The sequence below is a fragment of the Mus caroli genome, unplaced genomic scaffold, assembly GCF_978045245.1.
Source record: "Mus caroli unplaced genomic scaffold, Mus_caroli_1 scaffold_19, whole genome shotgun sequence".
In the NCBI taxonomy this organism is placed as follows: Eukaryota; Metazoa; Chordata; class Mammalia; order Rodentia; family Muridae; genus Mus; species Mus caroli.
In genome coordinates, this window is record NW_028227274.1 from 34,578,127 (window position 1) to 34,600,878 (window position 22,752).

Consider the following 22,752-nt stretch of genomic DNA (forward strand, 5'->3'; position numbering starts at 1 on the left):
TGCTGGGATTCAGCCGGTCGGGGATGAAGAAGGTGAGGCTGGAGTAGATGGAGTGACAGGTTGTGCACGATCGCAGTCCGCCGCCACTTGGGTGCGGAATCCAAGCTGGACTTGCGGAGCGCCCCCTCCCCCTCCGTTTCTCCCTCCCTCTCCTTAGAGCATCATCGGCGGCGGCGGCGGCTGGCAGTCGCAGAAAATCGAGACCCGCGGACCGCCTGGAGGCGAGTGGAGGAGCTGGGATATGGGGAGTCAGCGGGGGCGGCAGGGCCCGGAGCCCTTGAGAACGCCGGGGAGGGGAGCCGTCTCGGGCATTTGTAGTGCGTGAGAGGTGAAGAGCGGCGAGGGCGGAGGCGGGGCCCGGGCCCGGCGTGGAGCAGGCTCGCCAAGCCGCTGCCTCCCGCCCTGCCCCGGCTGCCTCTGCCAGGGCCGGCGGCTATGGAGCAGGCGGGAGCCAGACCTGGGGCGACAGAGCATCCGCGACCCCTGCGGCCCTTGCCCTGGCTGCTGCTTCTATCTTTCCGACTGCTGCTGGTGCTGCTGCCAGGCCCAGCGGCCTCCCAGCTACGATACTCCGTGCCGGAGGAGCAGAGCCCCGGCGCGCTCGTGGGCAACGTGGCCAGAGCCCTGGGGCTAGAACTGCGGCGCTTGGGACCTGGCTGTCTGCGCATCAACCATCTGGGTGCACCCAGCCCGCGCTACCTGGAACTGGACTTGACCAACGGAGCGCTCTTCGTCAACGAGCGGATAGATCGCGAGGCGCTGTGCGAGCAGCGGCCTCGCTGCCTGCTCAGCTTGGAAGTGCTGGCTCACAACCCTGTGGCAGTGAGCGCGATCGAGGTGGAAATACTGGACATCAATGACAACTCTCCGCGCTTCCCGCGGCCGGATTATCAGCTTCAGGTAAGCGAATCCGTGGCACCTGGAGCGCGGTTTCACATAGAGAGCGCACAGGACCCTGACGTCGGTGCCAACTCAGTGCAGACCTACGAGCTCAGCCCCAGCGAGCACTTTGAGCTGGATCTTAAACCCTTGCAGGAGAATAGCAAGGTGCTGGAGCTCGTGCTGCGGAAGGGCCTAGACCGGGAGCAGACTGCCTTGCACCACTTGGTTCTCACTGCAGTGGATGGGGGCATCCCAGCTCGCTCAGGCACAGCTCAGATCGCCGTTCGTGTCCTGGACACGAACGACAATTCTCCTGCCTTTGACCAATCCACTTACCGCGTCCAGCTGCGGGAGGATGCTCCTCCGGGCACATTGGTAGTGAAGTTGAATGCCTCGGACCCGGATGAGGGTTCTAACGGTGAACTCAGGTACTCCTTGAGCAGCTACACATCAGACCGGGAGAGACAGCTCTTCAGCATCGACGCGACTACAGGGGAAGTGAGAGTAAGTGGGACTCTGGATTATGAGGAGTCTTCCTCCTACCAGATCTATGTGCAAGCTACTGACCGGGGACCGGTACCCATGGCGGGACACTGCAAGGTGTTGGTGGACATTATAGATGTGAATGACAACGCTCCAGAGGTGGTGCTCACAGACTTATACAGCCCAGTGCCTGAGGATGTGGCCCTCAACACTGTCGTGGCCCTTCTCAGTGTGAATGACCAAGATTCAGGCTCCAACCGGAAAGTAAGCCTGGGTCTGGAGGCTTCACTGCCCTTCCGGCTGAATGGCTTTGGAAACTCCTACACCCTGGTGGTGAGTGGCCCACTGGATCGGGAGCGGGTAGCTGCCTACAACATCACAGTGACAGCTACTGATGGGGGAGTACCACCACTCACATCTCAAAGGACACTGCAGGTTGAGATCTCTGACATAAATGACAATCCACCAAGCTTTCTGAAGGACTCCTATTCCATCTACATCCAGGAAAACAATTTGCCAGGTGTGTTGCTTTGCACTGTGCAAGCCACAGATCCAGATCAAAAGGAGAATGCAGAGGTGACCTACTCACTCCTAGACAGGGAGATTCAAGGGCTGCCAGTCACCTCCTATGTCTCCATTAACAGTGCCAGCGGCAGCCTTTATGCTGTCAACTCCTTTGACTATGAGAAATTTCGAGAGTTTTTTGTGACTGTGGAGGCCCAGGATAAGGGGAGGCCACCACTAAGCAGCACTGTGACCGCCAACGTGTATGTGGTGGACGTGAATGACCACGCCCCCCATATTCTATACCCTACCTCAACTAACACATCAGCAGCCATTGAGATGGTGCCACGGACTGCCCCTGCTGGCTACCTGGTCACCAAAGTCATAGCCATGGATTCAGACTCTGGGCAGAATGCTTGGCTCTTTTACCATTTAGTCCCAACTTCTGACTCGGATCTTTTTAAAGTAGAACTTCACACAGGAGAAATTAGGATTACCAGGAAGATAGGAGATGAGAGTGGCACCACTTTCAACCTGACCGTGGTGGTCCGTGACAATGGAGAGCCACCTCTATCAGCTACCGTGGCCATTACAGTAGCTGTGGTGGACAGGGTTTCTAAAATGCTCCCTGACACTCAGAGACATATAAAGAGTCCTCGGACATACTCCGAGATCACACTTTATCTGATAATAGCATTAAGCACAGTGTCTTTTATATTCCTCTTGACAATCATTGTTCTGAGCATCATTAAGTGCTACCGCTACACTGCTTACGGCACGGCATGCTGTGGGGGCTTCTGTGGAGTGAGGGAGCGCTGCCCTGCAGATCTGTACAAGCAGGCCAATAACAATATCGATGCCAGGATACCACATGGCCTCAAAGTACAGCCTCACTTCATTGAGGTTCGAGGCAATGGCTCCCTCACCAAGACCTACTGCTACAAGGCCTGCCTGACAGCAGGCTCAGGGAGTGATACTTTCATGTTTTACAACACAGGGGCCCAGACAGGGCCAGGGCCTGGGGGAGCCCAAGCCTCAGTGACTGACAACAGGCAGCTCACCGGCCAAAGTAGGCACAGTACCGGGAACCTGATTATCCTAAAAAATGATGCTGGCTCTCAAAATGAGGTGAGATGGTGATCCAAGTGTCTTCCAAAAGCCATGCCTTTTTTTTTTTTCATGTGTCCCTTCCTCCAATTGCATGTGGCTGGTATTACTGATTTATTAACATCAAAATGTTTACCTGATAAACTGAATGTTAATGGTACCTCTGATCTTATTATAACCTGATGTTTGCTCTCTAGAAAATAAGCCCTGGAGAATTCTTTTACTTACCATTTTCTAGTGGCACATGGGAAGAATTAGCCATAACAGTGTTTGAGAAGTAAGGATTAGTCCTGGGTATTTTGTGTTGAAGCACAGCTCTGTAGAAACAGAGCAGATCTGGGAATAAGAGTTCTATTACTAGGTGGTAATGTGAGGTTCAAAGACAAATAATCTCTGCTATACCATCTACAGGGTAATTGATTTGGCCTTTAAAATTTATATATATAAGCTCTGAGACTTCCAGAGCTATGTGGTTACCCCTGGATAATGTTGCTGCTTCTATCTTGGGGGTCCACAGTGAAAATGATTGGCAGGTAGACCTCTGTGAGTTTGAGGCCAGCTTGGTCTACGTACGAGTTCCAAGCTATCTGTGGCTACATAGTGTGAGACCTCGCTCCTAAAAATCATTCAATTAATTACACAGGACTAATGTGTCTCCTCTGGAAATCCACCCTGGAAGTGAGAAGCTAGGATGTAGTCCTCACTCTGAAGCTAGAGTTTGCAATGGCTGGATGACGGGGTCACTCTTGTGAGAAGAAATGAATGGCAGTAGGCTAGAGTAAAGGAGTACACATTTGTCTTGTTGGCTGAAGGAGTTCAGAAAGGAGTGGACGAGGAATTTGTAGGGATGGTGGAGGTGGAGGTCCGCACAAGCTGACTAGGAGGAGTGTGGGACAAGAACTGCAGCCTAGCCAATGTCCTCGGCATACTCATTCATCTTAAGATGAGGTCTCAGCACTCACTTTAAATATCAACACTCTTCTGACTCCATGTTAGCCACTTCTGTGCTTCTGATGAAATGTAAAGTATAATTTTCAAGCCTTTCATGTCTTCAAGGTAAATGAAAACACTCTGGAAGCACGTGTTCGTTTTCTGGATCCGAAATCAGGCATCCAATGGAATAGAGAGGCTTAGGAAGTGGATGGCTTTTCTGTACACGGTGCTTAGTATATGTACCAGTTTGGGGTTTTAAGTAGTTACAGGCCAGATTGGTCCTTAGAATGAAGACTGCATAGGCATTACTGAAAAGTACCATCATGTGCAGGTGTACGCCCATGATAGGAAAGTCCCAGGACATGCCTGGAATAATAGGAGCCTGTCTGGTGGCCTTTTAAACTCGCATTTCAAAGCAAACCCTGTCCTATAAATATGGGTGGATTTTCTTTTCAAACAGCAACTCTGTAGCTCCGACTTTGAGAATCAGCACAAAATGAATCAACACTATTTGTGTTTCCTATAGTTTATAGCTCTTCATTAGCATATTGGTATGGCTTACCAATGTCTATATTTTCACATTTAAAGTTCACAGCAATCTTGAGGCGAGTCATGTGTTAGCACAGAATCCTCATTCCCGATTGCCAGTCGATTGTATCTTTCATTTTCCTATGGATATTACTCACCTGTCAGAAGACCCTGAAAGTAGTCAGTGCTGAGTTGCCACAGGAGGCAGACTTCAGACAAAGGAAGAGGGGGAATAAAGGAAATTGGGGTGGGGGGTGGGGGGTTGAAGAGGAGTGGGATATCAATGCATTTCCAGAATTTCCATTTCACATGGTAGCTTTCGGAAGCCTTTAAAATGATTTGTCTTTAGATTAAGATGCTATAGATGTTTGCCTAACAAGTTCAGGTGACAGGGCACTTGGGCAGGCTGCAGGTGGTGATAAGGCATGGAAAGCAAGCCAGACAAGGCTCAGCTTTGCCCCCAGCTGAGTGCTGGAAGCTTAGGAAAATGACATGCTTGCCCTTTCTCTCATGACTCACAGCTTGGGGCACTTTGATACATGAATTATTTCTGTCTTACACTGACCTGTGTGTTAATAGTTACTATGGCACACAAACGTTTAATCTAGGGGTAAAGTTATTTTAGAAAGTGATGGCTGTCGTGGGATTTTGCCAGGAGAGTGCATGAGTTTAGTAAGGGCAAATGGTATCTGGTAGACATCTCTCAAAATGTAAGTGAGATATCCCAAGTTCTATAGCTCTTGTGTTTAATGCAGTTATGGAGAAAAAGTGAGACCCATTGTACAGCATGGCAAAATGGTGACAGAAGTCAGTCTGTCTTAAAACCATCATTACTAGGTCAAGCTGACTTTGCCAGGTTGGGCTTTCTCTTTCCTTACCTAGCTACTGCAGAGTACTGGAGTTGAACTGATGCCATGTGCCAACATTAAAATTAAATGGAGACTGAAATAGGAACGTGAAGGAATTTGTGCCCATTGAACACTCGGCTCTGTAAAAAGTACTCTGTTTTGCAAAATGTATATATGTGATTTCATTGATTGTAAGTTTTACGTGAAACACGTGTTATCAGAGAGGTTATATAATATAACACACTGCCACACTGTTAGTATTTTAAGCCTCATAGGTTTGACTCTAAAGCCTATGTTTTCTTCAACAGTAGGAGTAGACAGAAATCCCAATTACACCCACACACACATTGGCATGGCATATTCGGTCAAAATGCTACTGCCAGCTATTTACTGCTTTACCATTGGCAGTGCTTACTCAGAGCTTTTATCTTTGTCATTTCATCGAGGTTTCTCTTGTAGCAGATTTAGTAGCAGATTTTGATCTTGAGGTAGATTTTATAGTGTTGTTTAGTTGTTTGTTTTTTGTTTTGTTTTAATTTCATGAGTTGTGCTATGACAGTTTTTTGGCAACAGGACAGAATTTCTCTTTGGAGCCTTCTGAAAACCTGAAGTGAAAGTAGTTGGCACCTCTTCCAGAGCCTCCATGAAAAGAGACCAAGCCCTAAGATTGATTGCTAATGAGTCATTTCGAGTACTCAGTGGCACAGCATGTGAAGTCATAAAGGAGCAGCAGAGACATTTAAGCTTGGCTTCTCTTTGACATACAGCAAAGCAATTTGCAGACATTTTATCCTCGGTTATTTCTACCCACTGTATGTGCATATTGAACTTAAATCCAGATATGGGGATCTGAAAGAGTTAATGGAATCTTTCAGAATATGTCTCCTCTAGGGCTGACTTTGCCATCTGGTAGCTCTGTCCTAGAACTATTTACACTCTCTCTCTGTACAGTAATGTGATGGTGTTTGGTGTCTTTAAAACTTTAAATGATCAGAGTAGGCAAAGCTCCTCCTCCTCCTCCTCCTCCTCTTCCTCCTCCTCCTCCTCCTCCTCCTCCTTGAGATAGGATCTCATATAGTCCAGGCTGGTCTCTTAACTGAATATGTAGTTGAGAATGACCTTGAGCTCCTGAGCCTCCTGAGTTCCTGGCTGTCTTGTCTCCTCTGTCTCTTGAGTGATTATAGGCATGTGATAATGAACCACACAAGACCAAGGGATTTTATTTTATACTTGTTATTTTTATGTGTGTGTGTGTGTGTATCTACACAAGTTTATTTTCACCATATGTATTTCAGAGCCTACAAAGGGCAGAAGAAGGCAGTAGATCCTCAGGAACTGGTATTGTCAGCAGTCATGAGCTACCTACCATGTGGGTGTTGGGAACTGAACTTGATCTTCTGCAAGAGCAGCAAATGTTCTAAACCACTGAGCCATCTCTCCAGCTCCAAGGCCAAGGAATTTAAACTATGGATTTATGTTCCAGTATTTCATCTTTGATGACCAGATTTTTAGTGGGTGGGTCTGTTTAATGTTGCCATTTTCATTGGTTGTAGGGTGGTCTTGAGAAAAAAAAGTTTATTTGTTCTTGATCTGATAGTACAGCATTTTCTTCAAATGACTTCCATCCTCATTTTTCCCATAGAGAAAGTTGAGCCGAAGGAATAATGTCTCAGTTCTTTAGACATATTCTCTGTGTCTAAAGAACTGATGGAGAAGTGTGTTTCTTGAGGCTTGATTGCCATTGACCCACCCTTTTCCTCTGACCCAACAGTGAGCTTTCACATGGGCATCTGGTCTTACGCAGAACACTCTGCAGGGACACAGCTTGGCATGTTATACAGTGTCTATTGGCACTCTGTCTGCCTGACAGAATAGCAAATTCATTTCTGGATTCTTGCCCTGGTTGGATATGAATTTTGCTTTCAATGAGAGGTCAGAATGATGTCAGTTTCTAAGTATTTGAGGAAAAATCGCCATCACCAAGATGCAAAGGGAATTTGATAAAACAACCCCTCCTCCTCTTCTTTTCCTTTTCCTCTTTCTTCTCCTCCTCCTTTCTGCTAACAAAGTGATTGCTTGCATTTTGACATTTTCTTGGTTTCTTTCTTTTTTTTTTTTTGTTCCCCCTCTCACCCTCTGATTTCCTCTTCCCTCTCAAGTAGCTCCCATTCTGGTTTCGTGTCAAACATAATCTATTATTACAGGTTTTTAAATTTAGTTTTTTACAGTCCAGTCATTACCCTCCTCCTGGTCTGCCTCCCACAGCTTCTCATCCCATTCCTCCTCTCTCCCCTACCCTGTCTCCATGAGGATGTCCCCGCCACACACACCAGACCTCCCCACTCCTTGGGGCCTCAAGTCTCTTGAGGATTAAGTGCATCTTCTCTCACTGAAGCCAGACCAGGCAGTCCTCTGCTGTATATGTGTTGGGGGGCTCAGACCAGATAGTGTATGTTGCCTGGCTGGTGGCTCAGTGTCTGAGAGACCTCAGGGGTCTGGATTAGTTTGAGAGTACTGGTTTTCTTATGAGGTCACCCTTCTCCTCAGCTTCTTCCAGCCTTTCCCTAATTCAACTACAGGGGTCCCCAAGTTCAGCCCATTAGTTGGGTGTAAGTATCTGCTTCTGTTTCAGTCAGCTGCTTGTTGGACCTCTCGGAGGACAGCCATGGTAGGCTCCTGCCTGTAAGCACACCATAGCATCAGTAATAGTGTCAGGCCTTGGAGCCTCCCCTTGAGATGGATCCCACGTTGGACTGGTCATGTGACTTTTACAGGACCCTACTTGGTCTGATAGTAAAATGTTTCTTCAAAACTCTGACCTGGATCAGACTTCCTTTGCATATTATAATATAGCCTTAATTTATTTGATTAGCATAATAATATTTTGATCATTATTGAACAAGTAGCAGTGGTTTAAAAATTCAGAGGTCAAGAGAACTCTTTAGCAATGTTTCAAAAACAGGTGTTCTTAAATGTGGCTTTTACAGGACCCCACTTGGATCATAGTTTCTATGAATGTTAAATATGAACATAATTTACCTGATTAATATAATAACATCTTGACCAATATTTAAACCAGTAGCCATGATTTTAAAATTTATAAGTCAAGAGAATTCTTTAGCAATGTTTTAAATTTGTTAACCTAAAAACTATACAAGCTCTTCAAGAATTTGAACTTGGCACATGCAAAGAAATATCTGACATCTCAAAGGTAGAGAGAAATGTCAGTTTCTCTTTGGTCTTGCTGGCTCCAGGGATATGCAACTGTGTGTAAGGAAGTAACTGCTGTACCAGCAGGCTGGGCATTCAGAATAAGCAGACCTAGCACTTTCTTTTGTATTCGAACCTATCTTGTATATTTTAAAGTCGTGCTTATTTTCTTTTCCCATTCTGTAGCTTAGAGTTTACATGTTGTACTTGGAAGGAAGTTTTCTACTCAGGATCCTCAAGTTTATCCTCCTCCAAGGTTGATTTATGGAAAGACCAGTATGTAATATAGTTGTGATTGTTTTCAGTGTTCTATTTTGGTTTTTCTTTAATGCATTCCTTTTCTATTGTAACAAATTACCATGAATTAGTGGTTAGAACCTCACCCATTTAGTGTCTCACAGCCCTGCAATATGTGGTTGCGTTTTCTACTTCAGCTTTTATAATGCTAAAAAATTCAACACATTGGATAGGAACTCCTTTGGAGGCCCGGGCAAGAATCTACTTGGAAGTTCATTCAGATTGTTGACAGAGTTCACTTCCTTGGGGAAAGAATCCTGTGCCTGCTTAATCTCTTTTTGCTGGGGCCAAGGAGAAGTATTACTCTCAGCTCAGAGAGATTTCTGACTTGTTCTCAGGGCTGGCTAGAGAGAATCTCCTGAAACATGAAGTCTCTCATGCTTCGCATCTCTCCGTGACCCTGTCTGTGACTTCTTGAGTTGACTATAAAGGGTCTTGTGGTTAGGGTGGTCCTACCCAAATCATCTTCCCCATTTTAAAAGACAGTTAAGCCATGTAAACATGATTGTGGGAATAAGTCTATCACAGTTTGAGTCTTGAGATTATACAGGTAGATGTGGTGTGGGAATCCCAGGGTTGTCTTAGCATTCCGCCTACTGAAATCTAGACCAATGTCCATTAGATAGATAGCACAATGAAAACCTGGCTGTAGATACATTCTGAATTAAGTCTTACTTGGATGAAAAAGGAGATCTTGCATGTAGCTTCACATTTTAAAGAGCAATTTATTGACAAATTCAACAGCAATTTGCATGGTGAGAAGGCAGCAGTTTATTTCACTGAGAGTTCATGCGAGTTTATGAATAACATAGGATATTTTTAACCTGTTTTACTCTAAACCATCTTAGAAATGATTCATCCTTCTGTAGCTTAAGTATCCTAAGGCATAAATCACAAATAATTCCATAACAGGATAAATTAAATCTTTGTATAATTTTAGCAGGAACTCGTGTTGGTTCTTCTTTTTCAATAGTATTACATCAGCCATATGGATTACCTAACTGACTTTTCCTGCATCTAGAGTTCTGCGACTTTTATTATATTAGAAGACTAAACTGGAGTACTTCCCCAATGGAAATTCAGCACACCCAAGGTGTGGTGGTGTGAGTCTGTAATTGCAGCAGTTGGCAGGTGAAGTCAGGAAAATCAAGAGTTCATGGCCAGCCTTGGCATGGTGAATTTGAGCCATCCTGGGCTCAACACGATACCTTCTTTCAGATGAACAAACAAACAAACAGATAAAATGGAGAAAGAGAAAAAAACCCTTTTAATTCTGAGGTGTAATATTCAAATATCTTAGAGGTAAACAGTCATAGTCAGTCCCAGGCCCTCCTATCTTGTAGCAGATACATCAGTAGTCAGTCTTTTAATCTGAACATTTTCCAAACTGAACCAAATTTTGTATGCAGCCCACATACATTTTGGGGGTTTCAATTTTGCATTCTTTTAAGATGCATCAACATCTAGGAATGTAGAAGTAACTATATGTAACTACCACTTGAATTCACCAAGTGGGCAAATTTAATGTCTTTAGAGCTCATTCATTTTTATACTTAAAGTGTACTTTATCACAACTTTTGTGACAGTTCATTTACCTAAAAAATTCTAAAAATTTATCTAATATGAGTCTTCCCCATGTTCTAAGGAATAATCCTGTGTTCATTCATCTTTTGAAGATATCTGTGCTTTATGAGTAAAACCGATACAGTCAGTTTCACAGAATATATCACCTGGTCAGGAAAGTATTGGGATAAAAATGCTTATTTCATTGTGTAGTATTGGATGGTGAATTAAGACGTTCTAGTTGCTTTCTTCCTTTCTTTTCCCCTGTCTGATCTTATTGCCATAAGAAAATCTCGTAACTATCATTGTAGCAAATAAATCTGAGAGGTAAATTGTTGCAGATGGGCTGTTATTGAAAAATAGCAACATGACAAATTAAACGTGTTGTTGAGGAAGTTAGATTGTGTAATAAAGCGAGTTTCCTGTTCAGCCCAGACAGAATTGTGCCTTTCAGCAAACCGAGGTTAGTAATTTCATCCCAAAGATCAAGTTGCAGTGATTTTCATCATGAGTGTTACTCAATCATAGAAAGATAAGCTTCAGTTACTCAGCAGATGTTTCTAGAAAGACTTTCCTCAGTGGACAAGCTAACACTGGTCCTGCCTATGACAGGAGACGGCAATGATGAGAACTTAGTAAAATGTATTTTACTTATGTTTTCAGGTTCATAAAATTATTTGCAAACATTTTATCTTTTGTTGCCTCTAACAATACTTGTAGAAAATGAAAGCCCATTTCATTTAGTCTGTAGGTAATTTATGCAGCTTTATATGTGACAATCATGGCATGTTATAGATTTGAAAACCAAGGATGAAGCCAGTTACACATACATAGCTTGCTAGCAGAATACAAAATAATGAGGTGACAGCTTTTATGGGGGTAGGGAATGCTGACCCCATCACTTCAGTGGGCATTCTGAAGTGTATTTATGAAAGTTCACATTACTTGCATGGACTATATGAACGATGGGGGTAAGTATACTTTGAAGTTTGAACCCATTGACTGGCACTGCAACCGCTTTATGTTGCTATGATCATTGTAACCTGGAAGAAATTCCCCCTTCCATTTCCAGTTTAGTATCCATGCCTGATTTAATCTCTAGTGATTCTGAGTGCCTTCTGGCTCCCCACCCAGTCTTCAGGTGCCATATTTTCTCTTTATCAATTCTACTTTGGAATGACAGTTTGTGGGCAGAGGGCACACAAATTTTCTTTCTAGGACATAGGTGGTGCAGAAAGAGTTGGAGTCCTTGTGGATTTCATCTACTTCCTGCTAAGCAATCAGAGCCTAGTGAATCAGGAGGTAAAGCATGAGAAAGGGGCAGGGAGCCAGTGCAGATTTACAAGAAGGTTTGGGTAGCCAAACAAGGTCAAACTGCAGTGGTTTGTTTTCTTCTTTTTGCTATCCCTCCTCCATCAGTTGAAGAGGCTGTTGTCAGTTGCTAGTGTTACAACTGAGCACATCCTTCTCAGGTCAAACATGCTGCAGTCTGCAAAGCCAGCAGTAGATTGCAGTCCTCTGCAGTCCAGGCAGATCTGCAGAATTTGTGTGGTCCTGAACTGTTATAGCCAGACTACAGGACTGAAGGTGTACCTCTCATGGGGCATTTGAGGGTAAAAACAATGGATTTTTTTTCCTGTCATGAGACAAACTCCTCTAATGTTTGTTTGTTTGTTTATTGTATATAAAATTAGTTTATTTTTTATTAGATATTTTCTTTATTCACATTTCAAATGTTATCCCCTTTCCTAGATTCCCCTCCAAAAATCCCCTATCTGCTCCACCCTCCCCCTGCTCCCCAACCCACCCACTCCCATTCCTGGTACTGGCATTCCCCTATACTGGGGCATAGAACCTTCACAGGACCAAGAAATACGCAGGGAGCTGAAGGTGACTGAAGCCCTGTAGGAGGAACATCAATATAAAATAACCAGTACCCCCAGAGCTCCTTGGAACTATACTACCAATCAAAGAAAACACATGGTGGAACTTGTGGTTCTAGCAGTATATGTAGCAGAGGATGGTCTAGTCGGTTATCAGTGGGAGGAGAGGCCCTTGGTCCTCTAATGTTTTAAGAACATAGACTGATATTGGGCAGGGCACATCTAAGCCTGACCCTCACAGCACCCCTAAGTATGGATTTCCTAAACTGATATGTATTATGGGTTTCATATGAAATGTCCTATTTGGTATCTTTGGATTGTGTGATGAAAATATTTAAGGAATAACTAACCAAGTAGTACTGCCTTAGGTGAACATTGATTTGCCATTTTAACAACAAACTCCCTTTGTGATTTTTGCAGCCCCGGCAGCCCAACCCTGACTGGCGCTACTCTGCCTCGCTGAGAGCTGGTATGCACAGGTATGTCCTTCCTTCTCCTTCATTCCTTCCTTCACTTTGGGAGAAACTCAAAGTAGGCTCTGTTAGATAAACTGTATCTCCACAGCCCAGAAGCAGCTGTTTAAATTGAGAAGCTTTTAAAACTCTGCCCGGGAATGCAATTATTTTGGTCTTCATGATTATTTCTTGAAACATTGGAAGTAATTAGTGCCAAGTGCTTATTGAGTGCTGGGAAATGAGAATGCCGTGTGGAATCAGGCTGGTTTCTGTACTTTCATCAAAATTCCTGCAAGGATATGTCAGTTTAAAAACTTTTGTATCAGCTTAAAAATATTTTAAATTCCCCGTGATCATTTCGAGTTCTTCATCACTCTCACCCATTTTTCTCTCTCTTAAAAATTATAACTAATTCAAGTTAGGCACTTTCAGGTTTGAGTGCATTATAAATATATATACATAAACTGTTTCCCATCTCATAGTTCTTCATTGCCTATCTCCCACTGACCTGACAATTACACACTGTTAAACACATTAACTGATAGCTGCTCTTGTTTATATATTTGCTCCTTCTAGAATTTTCTACCTTCTCCATCACTTTTGCTGTCTTATTGTTACCAATATCATGAGCTCTTTAGAGATGAGCCATGCTCAGGACATTACTGAATATCTAGAGACTAATCTAGCTTGCTTTAGAACAACCTAGAGTAATAGGATTACTCAAGACTCAGACTTAATATAGTTTGGTCTTTTCTACTTTGTCTCTTTGACAGTAACTGATTCCCAGAGCTGATGTGCCCATGCCATGGGGCCAAATGAAAGATTCATTATTTGTGACTGTCTTTGGAAGCCAGATAGGGAGACTCAAGAAACTAATGATTATATTAGCAAAAGGATTTAACTTTGAAGAAGAAATGAACTCCAGACTTCATGCCTCTCAGAATATCTGGGCAATTATGAACGGAGTCTTCATCAAACCTAGTCAATGTCTAAAGAAAAAGCTTATAGCATAGTATGTGTAGAATTAATGAAAATGTAATTTTAGCTCATTAAACATGCATTAGATTAAAATAAATTAATGCCTTCTCAAGCTTACAAATGAGTAGAGATCATTATACGGGCGTTATTTCTGAATCAGAAGTAATCAGGGAAGGCCTGAAGGCTGGTAACGGGCTTGGTGAGATGCCATGCTGGAACCAGGGTTATGATTTTAATCTAGAACCTCTTATACAGATACTAGGTACCAGAGGAATTGTTTGCATATATTAGAGAGGTATTGTATATCTGGGATGATTGTGGAGCTGTGCATTAGGTAAATTAAGCCCGTTTTACATATCAACTTTTACACTGTGATTGAATTAGGGTTTTGCTTGAAAGGTACCAAAGCTATGAGGTGCAGCTTTTGAGAAACTATGTTTAAAATAAAACAGTAAAGGAATTATCACTTTCTTGTCCCAATTTGCTCCTGTTTGGGTTTCAGTTTGGGATTTAAGTGTGTAAGAAATGAAATACAACTCGAAACTAAAGCATTTTGTCTTGCTCACAGTGTAGGGCATTGGCCATGTGTCAAAGCTGTGACCTTGCAGAATGCCCCCTTCCCACAGTGCACTTGGCCTGCCCAGCCTCGGGTATCATGCCATCCTCATTTTACTTTTCAAATTTGTTTTGAGCTGATCTGGTTGCCAGGAAGTTACATCTTTATGTCCTCATACTTTTCTGGTAGCTCCAAGAATGCCCAAAGGATATTACAATTAAAAAAATATAGAAAGAGAATTCTGGGCTGGAAGTGAAGGATAAGAGTGTTAAGTCATAATTTAGCCTGTGGATTTCTACCCAGTGTATTTGGAGTGAACAAGCAGGGGACTGCTGGATGCATAGATCCCCTTTCCTCTAATAGTTCCACTTCTGATCCGTTGTCTCCTGTCACCCCTTTAGTCAGTCACTGAGGTCTTAGTAATTTAATTTGAGGATAAGCAAATGTCTATAATTTTAATGTGTCTACCAACTTAGGAGAATTGTCCCAGTTACTGAGCTCGGACCCTGTTTTCCTTCTTTTTCTATCTGGATATATTTGAAGCTCTGATGTGCACTAGCTGTAGACACACATAAATTGACACAGAGTTCTTCCTGACCTTAGATGGTTTGATTTCTCTCTGCTAGCCTTAATGAGTCTCTCAGATCATGTCCCAGCAGTGCTTTATGTATATCTCTTCTGGATCTATGAATTGCTGCGATTGGGTTTCTTTTGTCTTAGGATGTGTTGGGTAGATCATCTATGCATAAAACAATACAGAAAAAATAAAACAGAAGTAAAGCTAAGAGTTAATCAGAGCTGGGGCAAGCAATACTTTTGTCACTGTCTATCCATCCAACTGTTCTTTGTAGTTTATCGAAGTTTTCTTTAAAAAAATACAAAACAAAACTAAATAGTTGGGCTGGGTTTTGCTGCTCATGCCTGTAACCCCTTCTACTTAGGAGGCAGGTAGAGAAAAACAGCAACTTCAAAGCCAGCTTGGGCAACTTAGTGACACTGTCCTTGAAATAAAGTAGGAAGGTTTGGGGATGTAACTCAATGATAGAGACCTTAGTAAGCATGTATGAGACATAGAGTTCAATTCTCAGCTGTATATGTGTATCCCCCGACTCCCAGGAAGGAGTCGAGTAGCCAAACTAATATCAACGATATTAGTATGTTTAACCCAAGAGAGGGTTGGAAGTTCAGAGAACAATCTTCCCTCATCAGCACTGAGACATTAAGATGGCATTTGTGCTCTTGAGGGTCTTTTGTTAGATTTAGTGTGCACCATGAGGCATTAATGAAAACCAGAACTGCCATAAAGACAGAACACGTTATTATCACGGTGCCACAGCAGGCGGCAAGTCAGCAATGGTCTTGCAGTTTTACAAGGTGACTGTTCAGCAGGGATGGTTGCAGTTCAAGCATGAGCAAGGAGTGTTGGCTGCAGCCCTCCCTTCAAAATGGGGGCAATTTCTGAGGGCAGGGAGAGAATTGGAAAGGAGTTTATGGTCTAACTGTTATCTGGGTCTATGTGTTTATTCAGCTCTGTGCACCTGGAGGAGGCTGGCATTCTACGGGCTGGTCCAGGAGGGCCTGATCAGCAGTGGCCAACAGTATCCAGTGCAACACCAGGTAAAGAGTCAGAATCTCGCTGTTCCTCTGGAAACTTGTCAAATGACCTGTTTTTTTTTAAGAGCAGAAATGTTGATGGCTCCTTTTTGAGTCTTTCTTTTCTTCCATAAAAACATGGCCTCTGGATATACATGACTGTTTTCATTTCATGCTTAGAGTTCTTCAAGAGTTGAAAATAGATAACTGAGAACTTATTACACCGATTTTAGTCTTAAAGGCTGAAGAAACAGAGACGTTCAGTACTAAATCCAAGTTCACACAGCTTCTGAATAGCTGAGACAGGTTTCAAACACAAGTCATCTTGCTCCAAATCCAGGCCTATGTGACAGGACCGCAAAGCATGCTGCTTTGCAAAAACCCACCCAAATTAAAACGAGTGCATGCACAATACAGAACAGATGACTTAAGAATGTGTATGCGAAAACATCTCTCTAAAAATAACCAGATGCCTTTCGAATGATTAGGCTGAATAACGTGCCCAGCTAAGGGCCTATATTTTGCTGGCAATTCCAAGGACTTTATTTATTCTAATCAAGCAGCATTTGCTATTTATGAGTGTTTCACATGTCAACTAAAAGTAAGGTTGGTCAAAAATGCACAAGTTGAAGCAATTTATTATATAGCTAATATTGCCAGATGGCAAGGGGAAGAACATGAAAGACTCCATTGAACCCATCTGCAGTCCCGGTTCAGTGAATGAGAGAGAGGAGAGTGTTTTCAGCACACTAACTGTTGTAGGATGAGGAAGCACCTAGGCAGGTCGGAGCTACCCAAAGCCACACCTGAAGTCATGCTTGAGCACACTCCCTACCTCTCGGGTTAGTCTTGCCGTCATGAAGACATTATACATTAGTTTGGTAAATTAGGAGCGAGCTTTGAATATATCCTCTCATTAATGACATTGATCAGTGTAAATCTCCAGCCACATATAAAAAGGGAGCATTTATGGATTATTTCATGTTTTGGAACCAGGTTTGTCCTTCAGATTCAAAAGAATATTAGGGATAAATATTCCTAAAGCATAAATATATGTGTATATGAATACATATACACACATGTGTATATATACACACATCCAATATATATGCATACATACACTTACATTTACTATTTGTCAGAACTCAGTTGCAACCAAGTTCATTTTTAAATTTTTTCATATTTGAGAGTTTCATATGTGTATATAGTGAATATGATCCTATTTAATCTCCATCTACCCCTTCCAACTTTCCCTCTATCCCCCTAACTCCATGGCATTTGTTTTGACAGCCCTTTAAGTCCTGTTAGTGCTGCCCATATATGCATGGGTGTGGGGCCATGCACTGGAGACTGGGAAATCTATCAGTTACCACATCCTCCAGGAAAAGAATATTCCCATTATCTATCCACAGCCAACAGCTTCTTAGACAGGGGTGGAGTCTGGAGATCATTTTGCCCAACTGTTCATGATCCATAGTTTTGATGGAGATAGGTGAAGACTCTCCATTGCTCTCTTCCCTTACTGGCTGCTGATACATGCCCCATGACCCTCATGGAGTGGTCAGGCTCACATTTTTTTTTTTTCAGTTATTCCATGGTGACCTAACTATGCTCTTTGAAACACCTCCACACCAATTACACAAAAGATAAAAGGGCTGTCCTCTGCCTTCTGCCATGTCCTTTGTACTTGGAGGCGTTAGAATTCACACTGTGTTCTTTGTCATTTGAAGAGGAATGGTGTAAAGATTAATATTATTATTTAGAATAAGAGCTGAGCTGAATTCCAGTGTCAGGCTTACTTACTGACTGCACAAAACCAAGTGCCTAAATGCATCGCAGTGGTTGGCATGGAACATCAACGCATATGTAGTCAGGTTACTCATGTTTGGGGGGAAATAATTTCATGGCTTGTAATCTACTATCTGGCTTTGACTGATGACCTGATGGTTAGAATCCAGTAGTTCCCATTTGTAGGTCCAGATACAGGTCCTCTGAGGTTATCTGGATTGTTACAACATCCGTAGAGTTGAGTCTCCCACCGCTACACTCCTGGGCACGGGGAGAGGAGCCTTTATTCGTTGCTCCTTGAAGAAAAGGAAAATGCTTCCCCAAGCTTGGTTTTCAGTCTCAAACAAAGCCTGTTTTTCACTGACTTCATGTGCTTTATGGTGAAGGTGCAGTTGTTTCTGGAAGGTTTCTTTCTTGTGCTTGTGGCTTCTTCCATTTGTATCTGAGCTCTTCCTGTGTCTTGCCACTGACCGTCCCTTTATGCCAACTCCAGAGTGGTCGTGACCAGGGGCATAAAGGAACATGGACCCACTTTGCACTGCTTTTTACTCATGTGTGTGCCTCTTGCAGTTGTTTTTCCTTTTAATCCTTCTGCTTTGCTGGTAAGCTCTTCATTTAACTTCACAGTCTTCAGAAGCCTGGGGTAAAGAAGCTATATTCTGAAGGGCTCAATGGAGGCATTACAGGTGATGTTTTCTGTAGGATAAACAAGTCAGGCATTAAATTGGGTGATTCTGATTACTGGCCCCTGTTCTCCAGTCTTGCCTTTTGTAATAAGCAGACCTGGATCACATGTCTCCTTATTTCCCTCCAGCTTCCCTTGAGATTGAGCACAGAGAAAATTAGCTAAACAGTGAATGCACAAAATACAGTTACAGCCTCTGCAAGGATGGAGGAATGCGTTTTAGAGGCAGGGACATTAAAAGGCTAGGCACTGGTGTGCAACTTTTAACTTTGGGTGAATGCCTTGACAAGGTCTTTTTTTTTCTTTTGGTTTTCGACCTCACTCTGTAGACCAGGCTGGCCTCGAACTCAGAAATACGCCTGCCTCTGCCTCTCAAGTGCTGGGATTAAAGTCGTGCGCCACCACTGCCCAGCTTCCAACAAAGTCTTAATTAACGTTCTCTTGTGATTAATTCCTAGAGGGAATCCTGAGGGACTCTAAAAAAGATGGGTCCTGCCTGTTTGTCTGCAGTAGGTCAGGCTGCTCTAATAGTTAGTTGTTCAAGGCTCCTCTTTATACAGTTCATAGACTCTCAAAACTTACCGGACGTGTGCAAACTGGATATGATAGTGCACACAACAGCACAAGAGATGCTATGTGGCAGGGTAGCAGGGTCTCAAGTTCAGGCCTACCTAATCTACATGGGAGACTCTCTGGAAAAACACATTATAAACAAAATAACCACAGTTAAAAAGAAAAAGCAGCAATAAAAATATTTTAGAGTGGGAAATCTAAGCAAATCTTCAAGTTCTGGGTCCATGGAGTCAACCGACCACAAATAGAAAATATGTGATAAAAATATATCTGTACCAGATAGGTACAGGGATTTTTTTTTCTTGTCACTCTTTCCTAAATAGTACAAGGTAAAAACCTGCATAGCATTTTTATTGTATTAGGCATTACCACTCATCTAGGGTTGATATAAACTACACAGGAGGATTGTGATATTACATGCAAACACTACACCATTTTATATGTGATTTGAACATCAACTGAATCAGTTGTCTGTGATGATCCTGGAGTCCATCCCCCATGGATAACAGAGGATAATAACTGTTCTCTCTATTTACCAAGAGCCCAGGGAATTCCAAGGCACAGAGCTCTGCCAAAGATAACATCATAGCTTCTGAAGCAAGGTCCTGGGGGACCTGGAACTAAACAGTGAAAGATTAATTGGGTGGGATAGGCTCTAAGGCAATGAGGCTTATTAGCTAGAGAACTCAGGGTACTAGGCAGTGGTTTGCAACATGCACTTCCTGGTGTAGAGTACCAATAACATCTAGGGACTTGTTAGAAATGTTCAGACAAGCTCTCCATGTGATCTCAACACACCCTAAATTTAGGAATCCTTATAGAAATGAGTTTGTTGACTCGGGTCTGTGATCTTTGCTACTTAGGAGCTGCTAACCGGGGCCTGCAAGTTCAAGGCCACCTGGGCAAGCATAAGGAGATGCTATCTTAAAATAAAAAGTGAACAGAATGTAACTTAGAGTTAGAGCATTTACTTATCATGTGGGAAGCCCCCGGGCTCAATCCCCAGTGCCAAAATCACAAATTAGTAACAGCAAAGATGCATTGGGCTGGAGTAAATATTTCTGATGTTGCCTAGTATGTTTAGGGGCTCAGCAAGTGTGTGGAAGCCATCTGTTATGATTCTTGTGGGAAGCAGGGGCTTTTCCCAGACCCAAGACATAATTGCCAAGCACTGGAGCTGCAGACCCAGAGTAAGCTTCCTGCGACATTTGCTGTGCTGTATGCTCCTCGGGCCTTTCTATACTCAGTTTCTTTTTCAGAGAAATGGGTATAAGAGTAGTGTCTTCCTTAGGAAGTCATTACAGTAATTGAATGGCACTCACATGTTAAGGAGTCTAAACAAATTTAGTGAGAGAACAGCTATTTTTATGATTTCTTAGATTTTTTTTTTTTAAAGATGAGTCTATTCTTTTTTTACTTTCAAAATGTAGACCTGAGGTTCTCTGAGTAGTCTCTGTGGGGAGGCTGTGCCACTGAAATTTTAAGTGCTTATCTCTGTATTTCCTTGTAGGATTGCCTTTGTCCTGTTCTGTCACATCTCTACTCGGCAGGAAATGTACATGGTTATGTGTCCTAGTTTTATAGGGGGATCCAGTTCTTATTCATTTTATAGATTTTTGCCTTTCTAACCAAGCCAAGTCCCCAAGGAAAGACTCAATATAGACTCCGTCCCTAGTCACTCCTCCCAAAGAAACCATGTCCGCTAAGTTTTTTGGAGTCCATTTAGGAGCACTGTCAACATCTTTTATGTCTCATGAGTGAGTGCAGCCTCAGGCCCTTTGGGAAGACTTTAGAAAGCATGCTGTTCTACTAACCTGCTCACCCTGGACTTCAGCTGTTGTCATGGCAATGCCAGTCCTGGTAGGTGTGTGCATATCCTTATTAGGAAGAAAAAAAATGAGTTCAGGGATCTTGTGAGTAGGGCAGCTCTTTTCTGTGTCCTCCACTGTCACCTTCCATTTGACATCCCAGGAAAAGAGCTTTTTGTAGTGAGTGATCTCTAGCGGGGTGGGGGAAGCAAACCCTTAGAAGATGCAATTTCATTTTCAGGGGGTGTAAAGCCCATTATGCTTGTAGAAGTTTGCCATGTAGCTCATGATACACAAAGACTTGCTGGTTCTGGCCTGGTCTGGAGGGAGGTATCAAGGTGATATGGAAAGAAAAACTATCCTAGGAGAAGCCAGGAAGCTTAAGTCTTTGCTGCCTCTGTCTATGTGTCCTTTCTTCATCTCTTACTTGGAGGGACACTCGGCACCTTCCATTTTTATTGACTGTGTAGGTAAAAAGATGGAATTGAGAATGTCTTGATGTTCTAAAAATTCTCATGTATAATAGTAGTTTCTGTGATAGTTCTATACCCCCTGTATTTTCTGTACATTTCTCCTCATACTAGTTTTTCCAGAGTTGCTAGCTCAAGGTCAGACACCATCAAGGTTAGAAATCATGACATGTATTAAAAGAACTTCTTCCTTCTCAGTTGTCCTCAAAAGGATACTCTAAGTCTCATGGAAATTACCCAAGCTCTTATCAATGTGTGCTTCTTGGCATGCACAGTGAAGAGAGGAAGAGCTAAAGTTTCCTTAGAAACCCACAGATGCAAAGACACAGGCTAATGCTGGGCAAGGAATGCTGGGCAAGGAACAGAACCTCATTATAGCTTCTCTGGTTGTCATAGATCCATTTAATATGTTGACTACATTGGAGCAATAGAGTATGGTCCTTGAAGAACTTCTTCCTGACAACTTTGACTATGTTTGTGAAAAATCATACTCTGTAGTCTTCTTTTGTTCACTGGTTGTGTGGAGAGCCAGCTGTTGTATACACACATGTAATCCTTGCGCTCAGGAGGGCTGACACAGGATTATCATCAGGAGTTCAAGGCCAGTCTGGTCTATATACTAAGTTTCAGGCCAGGTTATATAGTGAGACTCAATCTCAAAACAAAGCAAAATAACCAAACCAGCTAACCAACCAACCAACAACAACAAAACCCCATGAAACAGGATTTCTGAAATACTCATCTAGGTCTTGATATTCACTTTTTCTGTTGTTGTGGGCTTTTAAAGCCCATTATCAACAGTCTGAGTCAGGTTTCTGCTAGGGAGTTCCCAGTGTCATAAAAAGCCCAAGAAAGGGAGAATTCATCAATTTTCCACTTGTCTCAGCAGCACAAAGACTAAAGACAGCAGGCTGCCTTGTTGTTTGAAAGCTTTGTGAGGAAGGGGAAATGAAGGGTGGAGTCCATGTTTCCTTTTGTGAGGAAGATCACCAGGATTGTTTAGATTAAGAGTCTGGGAACTCCTATTTGGAAGGCACTTGAACAAGAAAAGTCTACTTCTGACCTGGCTTACAGTAGAATTATCATGACAATTCATAATTACTTTAAGTGTTGTAGTTCCAGAGAGGTCTTGCCCTTGGTCTCACCCACACTGGCAAGCTACACACTAAAGCTTGCCTCGGTGATAGTAAGGGACTTTTATAGCAAGAATTTTTTGGAGACAGTCAGTCAAAGGAACTTGAAAAAATCATCTTCATAGAAGCAGTCAGCTTTGCAGTTGAGAAGGTCACTGCCTAATCTGGAGAAACATATTCAGGTCAAATGTTGACTGTAGATCAGGGGTCTCTAGGGAAGGCTCATGAGGGTTCCAGTTGCTGGAAGTGAGTGTGTGGGTTGTGGAGGGGATTTATTCTGCCTTGGCATTGGAAGCCTCCTTGCTGTCTATCAGCAGAAGGGTAGGGAGCAGAGATAGATGCTGTTCTACCCTAATCTAGTCTTGAAGCCAAGTACTTCCTCAGCAACCATCTTGTCTACCTTCTAAGAAGAGGACCAGGTCAAGGATGGGAGGGGCTAGTAGTAGAGGTGATATTACCAAAGGAAATCACGAAA

At 43.0% G+C, this 22,752-nt stretch overlaps 1 protein-coding gene across 2 annotated transcripts in view; it reads left to right on the forward strand.

Moving 5' to 3' along the window:
• Window positions 1-22,752, forward strand: part of Pcdhac2 (protocadherin alpha subfamily C, 2) — a 44,294-nt gene continuing 21,542 nt past the window's right edge. For both annotated transcript variants that reach the window (XM_029472207.2, XM_029472210.2), the window contains exons 1-3: window positions 1-2,997; window positions 12,659-12,717; window positions 15,756-15,844. In XM_029472207.2, the coding sequence (XP_029328067.1) occupies window positions 436-2,997; window positions 12,659-12,717; window positions 15,756-15,844 (2,710 nt within the window). In that variant the 5' untranslated portion in view covers window positions 1-435. The remainder of the gene's footprint in view (window positions 2,998-12,658; window positions 12,718-15,755; window positions 15,845-22,752) is intronic.